The 14,643-nt window shown below is 42.6% G+C and overlaps 1 protein-coding gene across 1 annotated transcript in view; it reads left to right on the top strand.

The window, feature by feature from the left end:
• The first annotated feature begins 1,723 nt into the window (after nt 1-1,723).
• The window catches only part of LOC139749780 (EH domain-containing protein 3-like), a 103,541-nt gene continuing 90,621 nt past the window's right edge, over nt 1,724-14,643 (top strand). Inside the window, exon 1 of the mRNA XM_071664018.1 lies at nt 1,724-2,843. Within this exon, the coding sequence (XP_071520119.1) occupies nt 2,041-2,843 (803 nt within the window). The 5' untranslated portion in view covers nt 1,724-2,040. The remainder of the gene's footprint in view (nt 2,844-14,643) is intronic.

Genomic DNA, 14,643 nt, shown 5'->3' with positions numbered 1-14,643 from the left:
CCTTAATAGAAAACTGAGCTGTCCACTTGCATAGCCGTGCACTTGTTCTTGGTTTGTTTATAAAGTTCACAATGGTAGATACAGGACTGTTGTTCTTATACCTGCCTGGACGAACTCTGATTAGAACGGGTCGATTGTGGGAGAGAAGGTCTCTGTGTCGTGTGTGTGTGTGTGTGTGTGTGCCGGTAGTTTATTGCCAAACTGGCGTGTGAGCTGTCGGTGGTGTTGGTCGGAGATGGTGGACATGTTCGTCGAGTTGAGGGCCTGTTGGTAAGGTGGTGGTGGTGGTGGTAAGAAGAGCCCAGGATGATTCTGCATGCGCTCTGGTACAACTCTCTCTCTGGCTGGTCTGGCTTGTGTTAGTGTGGAGGACATAAGGTTAGGGAGGCGTTGATGAGCTTTAGATAGGATGAAGATGATGTAGATATTCCCAGACTCAAAACTGGCGGGTCGTCTTGTATCCAGAGCTCTCAGATGGTGGGATGCCTAGTACTCTCAGTCGGTGGAGGAGGTACAGACGGTATGAGGAAGATTTGATTGATAGCGATGACTCTTCCAGTTTAGACCGGCGTCTCTTGTGACACCATGAAGTTCGAAGTCTCTGACCATACGAGGGGGGATGTCAGGGGGGTCGTCTAGTGTGATGTCAGGGGAGAGAAGGAACGTTGTCTGCACCCAGGTTGATGTGCATCATCACACAAGTCTTGATGTGGTTGATGGTTGACGTCGTTGGCCATGGTCCACTCCTGAAGGTTGCTGTTGATGAGGTGCTGATGGACACTGATGCCAGGAGGGTTGATGTTTGATGGTGATAATGCTGCCTCACCTGATGCTGTCCTCGATGATTCTCTCCCATATAATGCTGTCCTCGATGAATCGCTCCCATATAATGCTGCCTCACCTGATGCTGTCCTCGATGACTCTCTCCCAGATAATGCTGCTTCACCTGTTGCTGTCCTGGATGACACTACATCACCTGATGCTCTCCTGTCTAATGCAGTCTCACCTGAATACCATCACGAACCTTTTCAACTGCTTTTGTTGGTCAGATGTCTTTCCACTTTTCTATATCTCAACAGACACTAAACCATTGGATGCTTCACGTAATACTGTTCCCCCCCCCCTCATACTGTGCCCGTCCTGATGCTCTACCGGTTGTGTGGGTGTCGTCTCAGTGTTGTGATGGTGTTGGTGGCAATAAGATCACTGAGAACGACTCTGGTCTCCCTGTTTGTTTACCTCCATGATGGTTTATCCTTGTTCTCCTGTTTATCCCCTTGATTAATCCCCACCACCTCATCCCTACCCTCTCCACATATACACACGCCGTGTAGAACTTGTCATAATTGGACGAAGAGTTTATATTAGAAAAAACTAACACACACACACACACACACAGAGACACACACACAGACACACACACAGTGAACCCCACCCACCCTGCTCTTAGTTATTGTATATATACGTCGTCCTTGATGTACCTCAGGATTCATTCAGTTGCCAGTCGCCTGAGCAGTCGAAAACTGTTGCTTGTGTTCACGCCACCCATTGCTGCCTTCACCAGTCCATCACATGTGAAACCCAGTCAGCGTCGCTTGCAAACACTTTCCCCCATGAGCAGTGAGAATCGGGCCTTGAAAGTCTCCATGAATGTGAGGGATTGGTGAGGAGTGAGGGTGGGTGGGTGTTATACGTGCAGTGAAATGATGCACTTGTTTGTTATCTCGGGTGAGGGCGTGCGTGTGTGTGTGTGTGTGTGTGGGGTGCACAGGTAAGGGCGGCACCTCAGACGTCCCCCGGCAGTCAGTTCCTCGTGTGTGTGAGAGTTTGACATTTGAGAGGCGAGGAGCGTCCATGGCGGAGCGAGGAGGGGGTCCGAGGGGGTGTTGCGGCGGCTCGTCTAGCTAGGTATTCACGGGACGGATTTGGCGTGTGGTGGTTGGCACAGGCGGTGGTGAGTGGAGGCGGCCCGCGGCAGCGGCAGTGTGGCCCTTGCCTGTGTCCCTGACGGTCGCTTATGTTCTCTCATTCCTCGTCGCCATGTTCTCCTGGCTCAACAAAGACGAGAAGAAGCGCCACTTGCAGATGTGCGAGTCGGTGCTGGAGGGCCTGAAGAACGTGTATAGGAACAAGGTGTACCCCCTCGAGGCACAGTACAAGTTCGAGGACTTCCACTCCCCTCCTCTGAATGAGACCGACTTCGATGCCAAGCCCATGATTCTCCTGGTGGGTCAGTACTCGACCGGCAAGACCACCTTCATCCGGTACATCCTGGAGAAGGACTTCCCCGGGATCCGCATAGGGCCGGAGCCCACGACCGACAGCTTCGTGGTGGTCATGTACAACGAGAGAGACGGCATCATTCCCGGCAACGCCCTGGTGGTCGACCCTAAGAAGCCATTCCGTCCCTTGTCGAAATACGGCAACACCTTCCTGAACAGGTTCCAGTGTTCGCACGTGAGTTCCAACGTGTTGAAGGGCCTGACGGTGGTGGACACGCCTGGCATCCTCTCCGGGGAGAAGCAGAGGGTCGACAGAGGGTACGACTTCCACGCCGTGCTGGAGTGGTTCGCTGAGCGGGTGGACAGAATCATCCTCCTGTTCGACGCCCACAAACTCGACATCTCGGACGAGTTCCGGTGTTTCCTCGAGCGGCTGAGGGGACAACATGACAAGATTCGCATCGTGCTCAACAAGGCCGACATGATCGACCACCAGCAGCTCATGCGGGTGTACGGCGCCCTCATGTGGTCGCTGGGCAAGATCCTCAACACGCCAGAGGTGGAGCGAGTCTACGTCGGCTCCTTCTGGAACCAGCCTCTCAGATACGACATCAACAGATCGTGAGTACAAACAACCCTTCCCTTCCCCCTACACCCTCTCCTTGTTTTCTTCGTGTTTCTCCACGGCGTGTAGCAGCAGTCCAACAACCCCGGGGAGGCACTGAAATAGGTCTCTACTGGTGCTTGGGGATGACCCGCACGGCCTCGCCCCTAGGGCGTGGCCGTGGCACAAAGGTAAGGTAAGGACACCCATCGTCCGTACAACGCCGACTGTTTATTTTTCCACGTTGCACACTAAGCGCTCCCAGCTGATCATCATCCAACCCGTTTTCTGTGGCGGTGCAGCAGCAGCAGGCATCTATATACAACCCAACGCAACAATGATACAAAGGCACAGCCATTTTTTTTTTTTTCAATGTCGGTCGTTTTTGTTAACTATTTTTTTCCCCCCCCTTTTCGTGTCTACTCCGGCATGAGAGGCGGGTTGCCCACGTGCACTTACCTGTAAGCTGTTCTAAAAATGGACTGGGGGGGGGGGGGGGGACTATGGTTGAGGGGGAGGGGCTGAAACAATTCGGTCGTGTTAAGGGAACTTATTATGTCTCTCTGTAGCGGAAGTGAGGTGGTGGGTTTACACGTCAGATCCAGTTTCGTTAATGGACATGATTGGGTCATTCGATTGTTTGTTGTTCTTGTTTTTCTTATCGTGTTTGTGCACGTGCTACTTCGAGACTGCAGAAATGGTGCTTGGGTACTGTGACAGTAGTAGGCACACTGAAGGAGCTTTGACCTCCATATTTCCTTAAGTGTAAGTATTCTAATGTGTTTTTGAGCATCATGATCTTGATAGCCGTTAGGTAAAATATAAGGTGATATGAGACTTATTATGTGGTGTATATTCTGTGCAATTGAGCCAAATTGTCAGTTTCTGATTTTATGTAATTATCAATTTTTATCCAATTGACTCTCTAAACTTTTTGTTATATTGTAGAGGAGAGTTATTCAAGTATTTGTTCTTATAATAAAAAAAAAAGTCTTCCATTTTTATGATAGTTTAACTAATAGTCTTCCATTTTCTTCCTTGGAAACTGACACTCCATTTACAGCACGATGAACAAAGCTTTGTAGACTGATGGAGTTATAAGTAAAATATTTCAGATGTATTGTTAATTCTTGTAATTCCTCAGCATCTGAACCATTGTTAACAAGGAATGCAATATATATATATATATATATATATATATATATATATATATATATATATATATATATATATATATATATATATTAGAAGTGCATTTGTGCAACTGATATCTAATGAGTCTAGCAACACATACTTTGATATTAAGGAAATTAAGGCTGTCACAGCTTCGCTTTTATAGTTTTTATGAATATTACCATAGATCCAAACCAACCCTTAACTGAAATGGATGCTTTGGTATTTTATTAACGTCTTAATGATATTTTCCTCTGTTATATTAGTTTTCCCTGAAGCACAGTTGTTATCAGTGATAGCCCTGATGTGAGGTGATCCACGCCCCTGGAGTCAGTAGTAGTCCTCACGTTATTATTGATGTCATTAATATTTTAAAAACATATAAAGGTCAGTGCGTCTGGCAGCTGGGGAATCCAAGGTGGCCGCTGGCCGGATATACTACGCAACATGGCAGGGTTCACAAGCGACTGACTTCTGATATTCCACAGGTTGGAAAGTTTTTTTTTTTTTTTTATGACGCTTGGATGTCCTACTGATCATAGCCATCCATCTTGAGAGGTCTAGGGCTGGAGTAAAAGATACAGCGTTTCGAAAAGTCGGATGTACGATGTTCACTGAACGTTGCTGGTGTAGTAAGCGAGGTTTGTTTATCTCTTTTATCAAATTTGGTGTTTCCCAATTCGTTGTGTTATTTACTTTATGTTAAGAATTTTTATTTGACATTATCAACGAGAATTTATTCTACGAAATATAAATCAACCATACACAAGAGAATGTGCTAGAAACAAGGTAATGCGAAAACTATTTTCATATTTTGATAGTATCCACTTTATCCTATTTTTGGCCTTCACTTGCTGATGTGACAGTGGAAATTATGAATAATCATGGAGACAAAAAAAAAAAAAGCTATAATTTGAAACATAGACAGTATCCAGGATACTTAAAGCGAATGTAAGGTAGTGTAGACCAAAAGGAATCAATGATAGTTGAGAAAATTAAAGATGAGTCACGAGAATATGATTAAGAGTTGATTTTTATTAGGTTTCTCTTAGAGAAATAGGGGAAGATGAAAACAGCCTGATAAATGAGTGTGGTAAAGAAGATAGTGATTTAAAGAATGATACATACGGGGATTAGATATAGACTAAGGCTGAAGGAAAATACTTGTCTTTTGAAAGAACAAAACAGAGCGACGAGGAGGGAGAGAGTACATACAAGCCAGCAGGAGTAAGTGAGAGCTGTGCATGGTGACAAGAGGACCCAGGAGAGAGAGTGTGTGTGACCGAGCGCGCGCGCGCGCGGCCATCACCGCCATCCAAGGAATGATCTAGATGGTAATTTAAGCAAGTGGAAAGATTGAATGATTGGCCAAGGTAAAGAGAGAAAAATGAAATGTTCGACGGTCAAGACCTCGTGAGGGAAGACGGGTCGTTTTAAGAGATACGTGGGAGGTAGGTTTATTAAATACATCTCAAACGTCATAGCAGAAGAAGGGAGATTATAAACTTTTATATACTTATGTGAAAAAATGTACGGAAGAAGATTTTAGGCCTTACTGCTGCTGCGTTATTCTTCGTTGCAGTGACAGAATATATATATATATATATATTTATATATATATATATATATATATATATATATATATATGTATATATATATATATATATATATATATATATATATATATATATATAAAATACGAGAGAAAGCGACAGTTGAGAAAGCTTGAGGAGACGAGCGAGTGAGTCATGTAATGAAAATGGAGACATGACAATTTATTGTAGAGTGTGTTGTCTACCGAACGAATGCATCATCCAGTTATTTCTTATTATAATTTTTATATCATTTATTGAGAAAATTTATATATTATCTCGATCTCTCATTTTCTTTCTGGTTTATTGAGGATTAATTCTGAAGTTACATACAAGAGAGAACTTATGAGCCCAAATCTTTTTTTTTCTTTTTGTAAGCAACAGATTTTTTTTCTTTATTTGTTTTTTGTTTACAGCTGCATATGAAGTTCGATTTACGTTAGTCGTATTACACTTGGCATGTTGTCACTCTACATTTTCCTTTGAACCACTGGGTAGAGATATTGGCTTTATTACCTTCCAAGGCTGTGGCAAAGTTCATGGCTTATTTAACATTACTTTCTACCGATACTCACGTTCGTGAGACAGTTTACAGCAAGTGGATTCTCAGCGATGCGCGCGGAAGGGTTGTCGTTTACCCGGTGAGCCTCACCAGGGCAGCCTCGGCCGACCCTTGAGCACGACGGCACGACCCTCGTTGAACAACGGTGCGGCCCCTGGGGCTAATGGCCTGGTTCAGGGCAGAGGCCAGACTGTCGGTACGTATCGAGTTGAACCATCGTGCTCGGGGGGCTTGCACCGTCGTGCGCAGGGATCGAACCTTCGAGCTCAAGGGTCGTACCGTCATGCTCAAGGGTCGTATCGTCATGCTCAAGGGTCGTGCCGTCATGTTCAAGGGTCGTGCCGTAGTGTTCAAGGTTTCTACCGTCGTGTTCAAGGTTTCTACCGTCCTGTTCAAGGCTCGTAACGTCGTGTTCAAGGCTCGTACCATCTTGTTCAAGGCTCGCGCCGTCGTGTTCAAGGCTTCTACCGTCGTATAGAAGGGTCGTACCGTCGTGCTCAAGGCTCGTACCGATTACCTGAAGTATAATACACTGTGGATCGATGTTGGATAGAACTTGTGTCAATTGTACACATACGAGTCGGCGTCTGACTTTCTAGATAATATTCGCCCAAATACACTGGCGCATCCCTGACTGGTTGGTGGCTGGTGAGAGGAATCACCCATTTGCACATATCGGTTATCATCTCATGTCTGTTTTCTCTGCGGTAAAAGATATATATATATATATATATATATATATATATATATATATATATATATATATATATATATATATATATATATTGGAAAGGATCACAATTTTGCCCGTGATCAAGATATTCCTATGAGTCCATGGGAACTTATCGTGTTTCGTTTTCCTCGTGGACTCATAGGAATATATATATATATATATATATATATATATATATATATATATATATATATATATAGACACCAGGAAGATATCATTAATGTCGTCGAAAGTGGCTGGTTTGAAGAAGGTCGTGTGCAGTACAGTTACGTGAGTTGGCGGGTCTGTTATGCGGATTACCCCAGAGTGAAATTCGTCCAACTTGAGTATTCTCTCTCTCTCTCTCTCTCTCTCTCTCTCTCTCTCTCTCTCTCTCTCTCTCTCTCTCTCTCTCTCTCTCTCTCTCTCTCTCTCTCTCTCTCTCTCTCTCTTTCTCTCTCTCTCTCTCTCTCTCTCTCTCTCTCTCTCTCTCTCTCTCTCTCTCTCTCTCTCTCTCTCTCTCTCTCTCCTTGTATTTAGGGTAGTCTTCTGTCCCCCCCTCCTTCTCCCCCTTCTCTGACTGGTGTAGTTTGACTGGTGGCTTATACTTGATATATGTGTGAAGTCACGGAGTGGGAGGGGATATACTTGACGCTGTGATATTCGACATATATATATATATATATATATATATATATATATATATATATATATATATATATATAGAGAGAGAGAGAGAGAGAGAGAGAGAGAGAGAGAGAGAGAGAGAAACAAATTGTTTACAGATGTGATGCCATTTCTCTGGGGGCACGGTTTGTAAACGGTCATTTTCTAGTTCAATAGACAAGGCCATAAGGCTCAGGTTCGGTGGAGTGTCACATGGTCAGCCGGTCTTAACGACAACCTCACTCTACCGTGAGCAGGATAGTGTTTCACAAGACACGACAAATAATCCTCGCCTGAAAACTCTCTGCCCTTGAGTCTCTCCTTCTCCTTCGTCCTGCTCATGGCTGTTGCTTCTTGAACACTTCTTTCTGCAGTGCCTAAATAGGATTTGAATATATATATATATATATATATATATATATATATATATATATATATATATATATATATATATATATATATATATATATATATATTATCCTTTATATCCACGAGGAGGTGAAACATGATAAGTTCCCAAGTGCACTTTCATGTAATAATCACATCATCAGGGAAGATACAAGAAAGAAATATAACAGATGATATACAACGAAGAGACGTGGCTCAAACGCCATTTGGTAAAGGTGAGATTGACTGTAGAATGGCAAAAGGTGAGTAAATGAAACAAGGGGAGTGGAGGTGAGGAATGTGAGGTATTTAGGGAAGCAGAGATGGCATGTGCGAGAGATGTATGTGGGAATGCGAAAGATGGTGGGCAGATTAGAAAGGATAGTGAGTGGTGGGGGTGAAGTTTAGTTCATAGTGAAAGAGAAACAGAGGCGTTTGGGTGGTACTTTACAAGGAAGGATTGCAGATGATTAGGGGATTCATAAGAGAAAGTGGCAGGACGTCAAGAAGAATGTGCTGGGGTTGAAAAAGAGAGCAAATGAGTGTTGGGGTGAAAGAGTGTCAGTAAACTTCAGAGAGAAAAAGATGATGTTTTGGAAGGAGGTAAGACAAGAGAACAAATGGGAAGATTGGAGAAGAGGGCAAAAAGGGAAGTGGTAACAGGTAGTGATGAAGTGAAGAGGTGATGGAGTAAGTATTTTGAAAGACTATTTAATGTGTTTGATGATAGTGTGGCAGATGTAGGGTGTTTAGGTCTGGATGGTATGCTTAGTAAGAGAGTCGTGGAGTGTGGTTTGGTGAAGAGTGAAGAGGTGGTGAAAGCCTTGCCGAAGATGAAATGTGGCAAGGCGGCTGGAGTGGATAGTATTGCAGTTTGATATATTAAGAGAGTGACTTGATTCGTTGGTAAGGATTTTCAGTATAAGTATGGATCATGGCGTGGTGTCTGAGGATTTGCGGAATGCATGTATAGTGCCATTATATTACATATAAGTGGCATAAGTTTCTTGAGTATACCTGATGAGATGTATTGGAGAGTATTAATTGAGAGGATGAAGGCATGTACAGAGCATCAGATTGGGAAGGAGCAATGTGGTTTCAAAAATGGTAGAGGACGAATAGATCTGGTCTTTTCTTTAAAAAGCGTGTGTGAGAAATACATAGAATAACAGATGAATTTATGTGTGGCATTTATGGATCTGGAGAAAGCATGTGATAGGGTTGATAGAGATACTTTGTGGAAGGACTTGGGAGTGTATGGTGCGGGAGGTAAGCTGCTAGAAGCGGTGAAAAGTTTTTATCAAGGATGTAAGGCATGTGTACGAGTAGGAAGAGAGGAAAGTGATTGGTTCTCAGTGAATGTAGGTTTGCGGCAGGGGTGCGTGATTTCTCCTATGGTTGTTTAATTTGTGTGTGGATGGGGTGGTAAAGGAGGTAAATGCAAGAGTTTTGTCGAGGGGGTGGGGGAGAGAATGCAGTTTGTGGGAGAATGAGAGGGCCTATAAAGTAAGCCACTTGTTTGCTGATGATACCGCACTGGTGGCGGATTCGAGTGAGACATTGCAGAAGTGGGTGACTGAGAATGGAATGGAGAGTGTGTGAGAGTAAATATGAATAAGGGCTCAGTAGGGTTGAAGGACAGGGTAGTTGGGGTGTAAATTTGAAAGGAAAGGAAGTGGAGGAAGTGAAGTCTTTTAGATACCTGGGAGTGGACATGGCATTGAATGGAACCATGGAAGCGAAAGTGAGGTTCTGGGAGCGCTGAAGAATGTGTGGAAAGGTAGAACAGTATCTGGGAGGGCAAAAATAGGTTTGAAGGAAGAGTAGTCCCAACAATATTATATGCCTGCAAGGCATGGGCTCTAGATTTAATTGTGCGAGATGGATGGATGTGTTGGAAATGAAGTGTTTGAGGAGAGCATGTGGTGTGAGGTGGTTTGATCGAGTAAGTAATGAAAGGATAAGAGAGATGCGCGCAGCGTGTGTGTGTGTGTGTGTGTGTGTGTGTGTATGTGTATGTGTGTGTGTGTGTGTGTTACCTAGGACCTCGGGTTAAAGGATCCTGCAGCTCAAGGCTTCTCCCAGTAGCAAGGAAATTTCAGTAGCCTTCTTTTACTCTAAGAAGTTATCTGACGAGCCTGTGTTCCCAGGGATACACCCTCTTGCAACTGGAGTCCGGTAACACACATATCGTCTCAAGGGTCGTACCACCAAATTGCTCAAGGGGATTTAAAAGAAAAAAAATAAATAAATCGTATCACTCAGAAAGGGTAGTACGTAGACTCCACATCGGAGGCCATTGAAGTGAAGAAAGACGTTATAGAATGATGGCAGGATTGAGTAACAAGAGATCACTCACAAGGGTAAACAAAAGCTGTGTAAACACACGGCGGTACAGTATTGCTAGCGTTTCACTGCTCGCTGGGTTCATTATAACACAGACCACCTCCCTCCCGCTCGCCCTCTACGTACCGACACTGTTTAGTGAGTTTCGTGTGAGTTTAAGACGACTATATCTATATAATACGATTTTACGAAAAAAAGAAATGGAAAAAAGCGTAGATTCTTATACACGATTTCTTTTAATTAGCGAATAGGCGATTTTTTTTTTTTTTTTTTGCATATGGTATTTTCACGATTAACGAATCAGCATCGTATAAGACACGGTATTTTCACGATTAACGAATAGACATTGTCTAAGACAAGGTACTTTCACGATAAACGAATAGGAGAGGGACATGAGATATTTGGTTCGTGATTAATGAATCAACATCGTACAGAAAAAAATAATATACCCGGTGAAGGCATCTCTGGCAAGGATATTTTGCATGATGGAAAAGTAAACAAAGTGTGTATTGCTAACGCAACGCTAGGCTAACGCAATGTGCACTTTTGTTTGAAGTTTAAACTGAACCAAAAAAGAAAAAAAAGTAAAAAGAAAAAAGAACACTGTTGAAACAGTGTTGAAATGATATTTAATGCCTTTTAAGAACAGAAAGACTCTGTGACCCCATTAGTAAAGTTATGAAAAGATGTATGTTATTACCAATTATTTTCATAGTTTCTCCTTATTTATCTTCATTTTTCTTCTGTGATGTTTACCTTTTTTTTTCCATGTTGACGATTATCCATAATCATCTTTCTTGCATATGTAGTTTTCTCGATACATTTCTTTTTCTTACATGTCTATTTTCCTTTATATTTTATATTTTCCATCAAACATGCATTATTCCTTCCATCACTCCTATATATATATATATATATATATATATATATATATATATATATATATATATATATATATATATATATATATATATATATCTTTTTTTCTTTCATACTATTCTCCATTTCCTGCATTAGCAAGGTAGCGTTAGGAACAGAGGACTGGGCCTTTGAGGGAATATCCTCACCTGGCCCCCTTCTCTGTTCCTTATTTTGGAAAATTAAAAAAAAAACGAGAGGGGAAGATTTCCAGCCACCCGCTCCCTCCCCTTTTAGTCGCCTTCTACAACATGCAGGGAATACATGGGAAGTATTCTTTCTCCCCTATCCCCAGGGATATATATATATATATATATATATATATATATATATATATATATATTATCCCTGGGGATAGGGGATTAAGAATACTTCCCACGTATTCCCTGCGTGTCGTAGAAGGCGACTAAAAGGGGAGGGAGCGGGGGGCTGGAAATCCTCCCCTCTCGTTTTTTTTTTTTTTTTTTTTTTTTTTTTTTTTTTCCAAAAGAAGGAACAGAGAATTGGGCTAGGTGAGGGTATTCCTCAAAGGCCCAGTCCTCTGTTCTTAACGCTACCTCGCTAATGCGGGAAATGGCGAATAGTTTGAAAAGAAAAAGAAATATATATATATATATATATATATATATATATATATATATATATATATATATTTTTTTTCTTTTTTTCCAAAAAAAAGAATAGAGAAGGGGTCCAGGTGAGGATATTCCCTCAAAGGCTCAGTCCTCTGTTCTTTACGCTACCTCGCTAATGCGGGAAATGGCGAATAGTATGAAGAAGATATATATACTATGTGTGTGTGTGTCCGCCGTTTCTCCCAATAGCGAGGTAGCGGCAGAAAGAAACGAAGAAGCGGTATTCATTTCCTTACTTCCACTCCACCTGTTACGTTGAATGCACCGTAAACAGAGCCTCCGTCCACATCCAAGCCCCACAGACCTCCCTGTGGGCCTTCCCTGGCCGTTTCAGACGCCCAGTTTTTACAGTTTTTGTGACTCGAGTTTGCCACCAGAACCGTGTCATCTGCAAATATAAGCTGACCCAAGGCCTGCCCACCTCATCCCAAACATACTGTATACCTCTCCCTATCCGAAACCCTCCCATATACCTCCGTCACCAACCTATCTTTCAACAGATTAAACAGCCATGGTGACACTTTTACTATATATATATATATATATATATATATATATATATATATATATATATATATATATATATATCCACCGTTTTCTGTTGTCTTTAATTCTACTTCCAGTTTCTGTGAGGTGGATCAAGCGCACCCAGCCTCCCAGAATACCCACATGCACGCATCCTCATACTGTGCTGCCCTGTGCTGTTAAGTGGAGCATGGGCTTCCACACTTGAATAAGTGATTCTTACTTTTCCACTCTGCACATTAAGTTGATTCGTCAAGTGAGACCAGCGTCTTCGTTAACACCATCTCCTTCACGCACACAAAATACTTCCAGTGGACAGAATATGTCGAATGTTTCCTCCGGTGTTTTCATTTCAAATACATCCAGTTTTGGACACTTCCCTCTCTGCCTCTACACCCATCTCTTCCACAATCTGCCTCTCCTTCTTGTACCACCTTCTCTATCATTATACATCTTCTTAAACTAGACTATCATCTTTTTATAAAGTATTTTAGTATGAACATAGATACATTTATGCTTTCCCTTTTTATGGACTAAAAAGTTGTAAATAATCGCAAGCATATATGTATATATATATATATATATATATATATATATATATATATATATATATATATATATATTTTTTTTTTTTTTTTTTTTTTTTTTTCTTACTATTCGCCATTTCCCGCGTTAGCGAGGTAACGTTAAGAACAGAGGACTGAGCCTTTGAGGGAATATCCTCACCTGGCCCCCTTCTCTGTTCCTTCTTTTGGAACATTAAAAAAACGAGAGGGGAGGATTTCCAGCCCCCGCTCCCTCCCCTTTTAGTCGCCTACGTGGGAAGTATTCTTTCTCCCCTATCCCCAGGGATGATATATATATATATATATATATATATATATATATATATATACCATCATTATTATTGTTAAGCAGATTTCATAATGTCCAGCTCAAGGGTGTGTCTGTGGGGGAGGGGAGACCCTAATTACTCTTCTTGGATTCGCCCCTGGTGTGTCTCCACCACACACCACAGCCGCCCAGCCTCGTCTCCCATCTCACGCAAAAAGAAAATTAAATAACCACGTTGACACACACACACACACACACACACACACACACACACACACACACACACACATGCACTGCTTGCATGGCAAAAGCTCTTAAGGGTATCCAGATGTCCACATCCCCCTAAGCACGCCACAGCGAATCAAACCCTCCCTCCAGATATGACTTTCCCATTCGCTTAATCATCTATATGCCGTTTCTAAACCCTTAAATGCAGCTTCGTCTTTGCTTTTTCCTATTTCTTAATAATCTACTTCTTGTCTAAGTGGAGAATTTCTGGCCTACACAGCCTTTTTCTCGCCCTAAACCCATCTTGTTGTCAGCTATCGTAACGTGCCACCACCTCGCCTCAAACATGATTTTAAACACCGTGACATCAGTGTGTAGCGTTACGACCCTGGAGCAGCACGACGGGTACGACCCTTGGGACTAGCGGGTTACGACCCTTAAAAGCAACGTTGCCCCCTTTGAACACAAAAACGGTACGACCCATGCGTATGATAGCGCGAACAACGTTACCCCCCCCCCCCTTGAACACAACGGTACGACCCATGCGTACAACAGTACGACCCATGCGTAAGGTAAAGCGTCCCAAAGCTTAGCGGTGTACGGAAAGAAACAGACAACACAACGTACCACCTCCCTCGAGTTGCCAACGGCCGTACAGTAACTGTGTGACGCAGGGCAAGGGGCTTTGCCGAGGTCTAGTTAGGCGTTCCTCAATTTTGCTCGCTACGATCACCCAGCTTCTTTGTGGGTGTGTCTAAATTTTGGCTCGTCCAGCTTACTCTTCCTATCCTCTTGGAAAACTTCACGTTTTCCAGATGGACGTGGTGTATTCTGAACCGATGATGGCAAGATTCCGAAGTTGACTGGATAGAACAGTGAGTAGCCTTGCGATTACTGGGGAGGTAGAACAGTGAGTAGCCTAGCCATTTTGTCGATCGACTTTTCGAGTCGATGCCTTCCTGCAGGATTTCCAGGCATTGTTTGCTGAAAGTTTTGAAGACGTTTGTTTCTAGTCTTATTTGTGATGTTTCTAGGTCCGGAATGTTTATCTTTTAACATATTTGGTTCTGTTATCATTCGTTGCCAGGTCGAGATTATCATGGCTGTGTATTGGAGATATTTTTTTGTTTTTGTTTTTTGTTTTTGTATTAATCTGTTCATAGTAGGTCGGTTATTCCATTCCTTCTGTTTTACTCGTCAATTGTTTCTTGATTTTTAGATTCATTGGATCTTTTATGG

The sequence above is a fragment of the Panulirus ornatus genome, chromosome 8 (genome assembly GCF_036320965.1).
Source record: "Panulirus ornatus isolate Po-2019 chromosome 8, ASM3632096v1, whole genome shotgun sequence".
Classification (NCBI taxonomy): Eukaryota; Metazoa; Arthropoda; class Malacostraca; order Decapoda; family Palinuridae; genus Panulirus; species Panulirus ornatus.
Note: the sequence above shows the minus strand (reverse complement) of the source record. Positions and strands in the feature narration are given on the sequence as shown.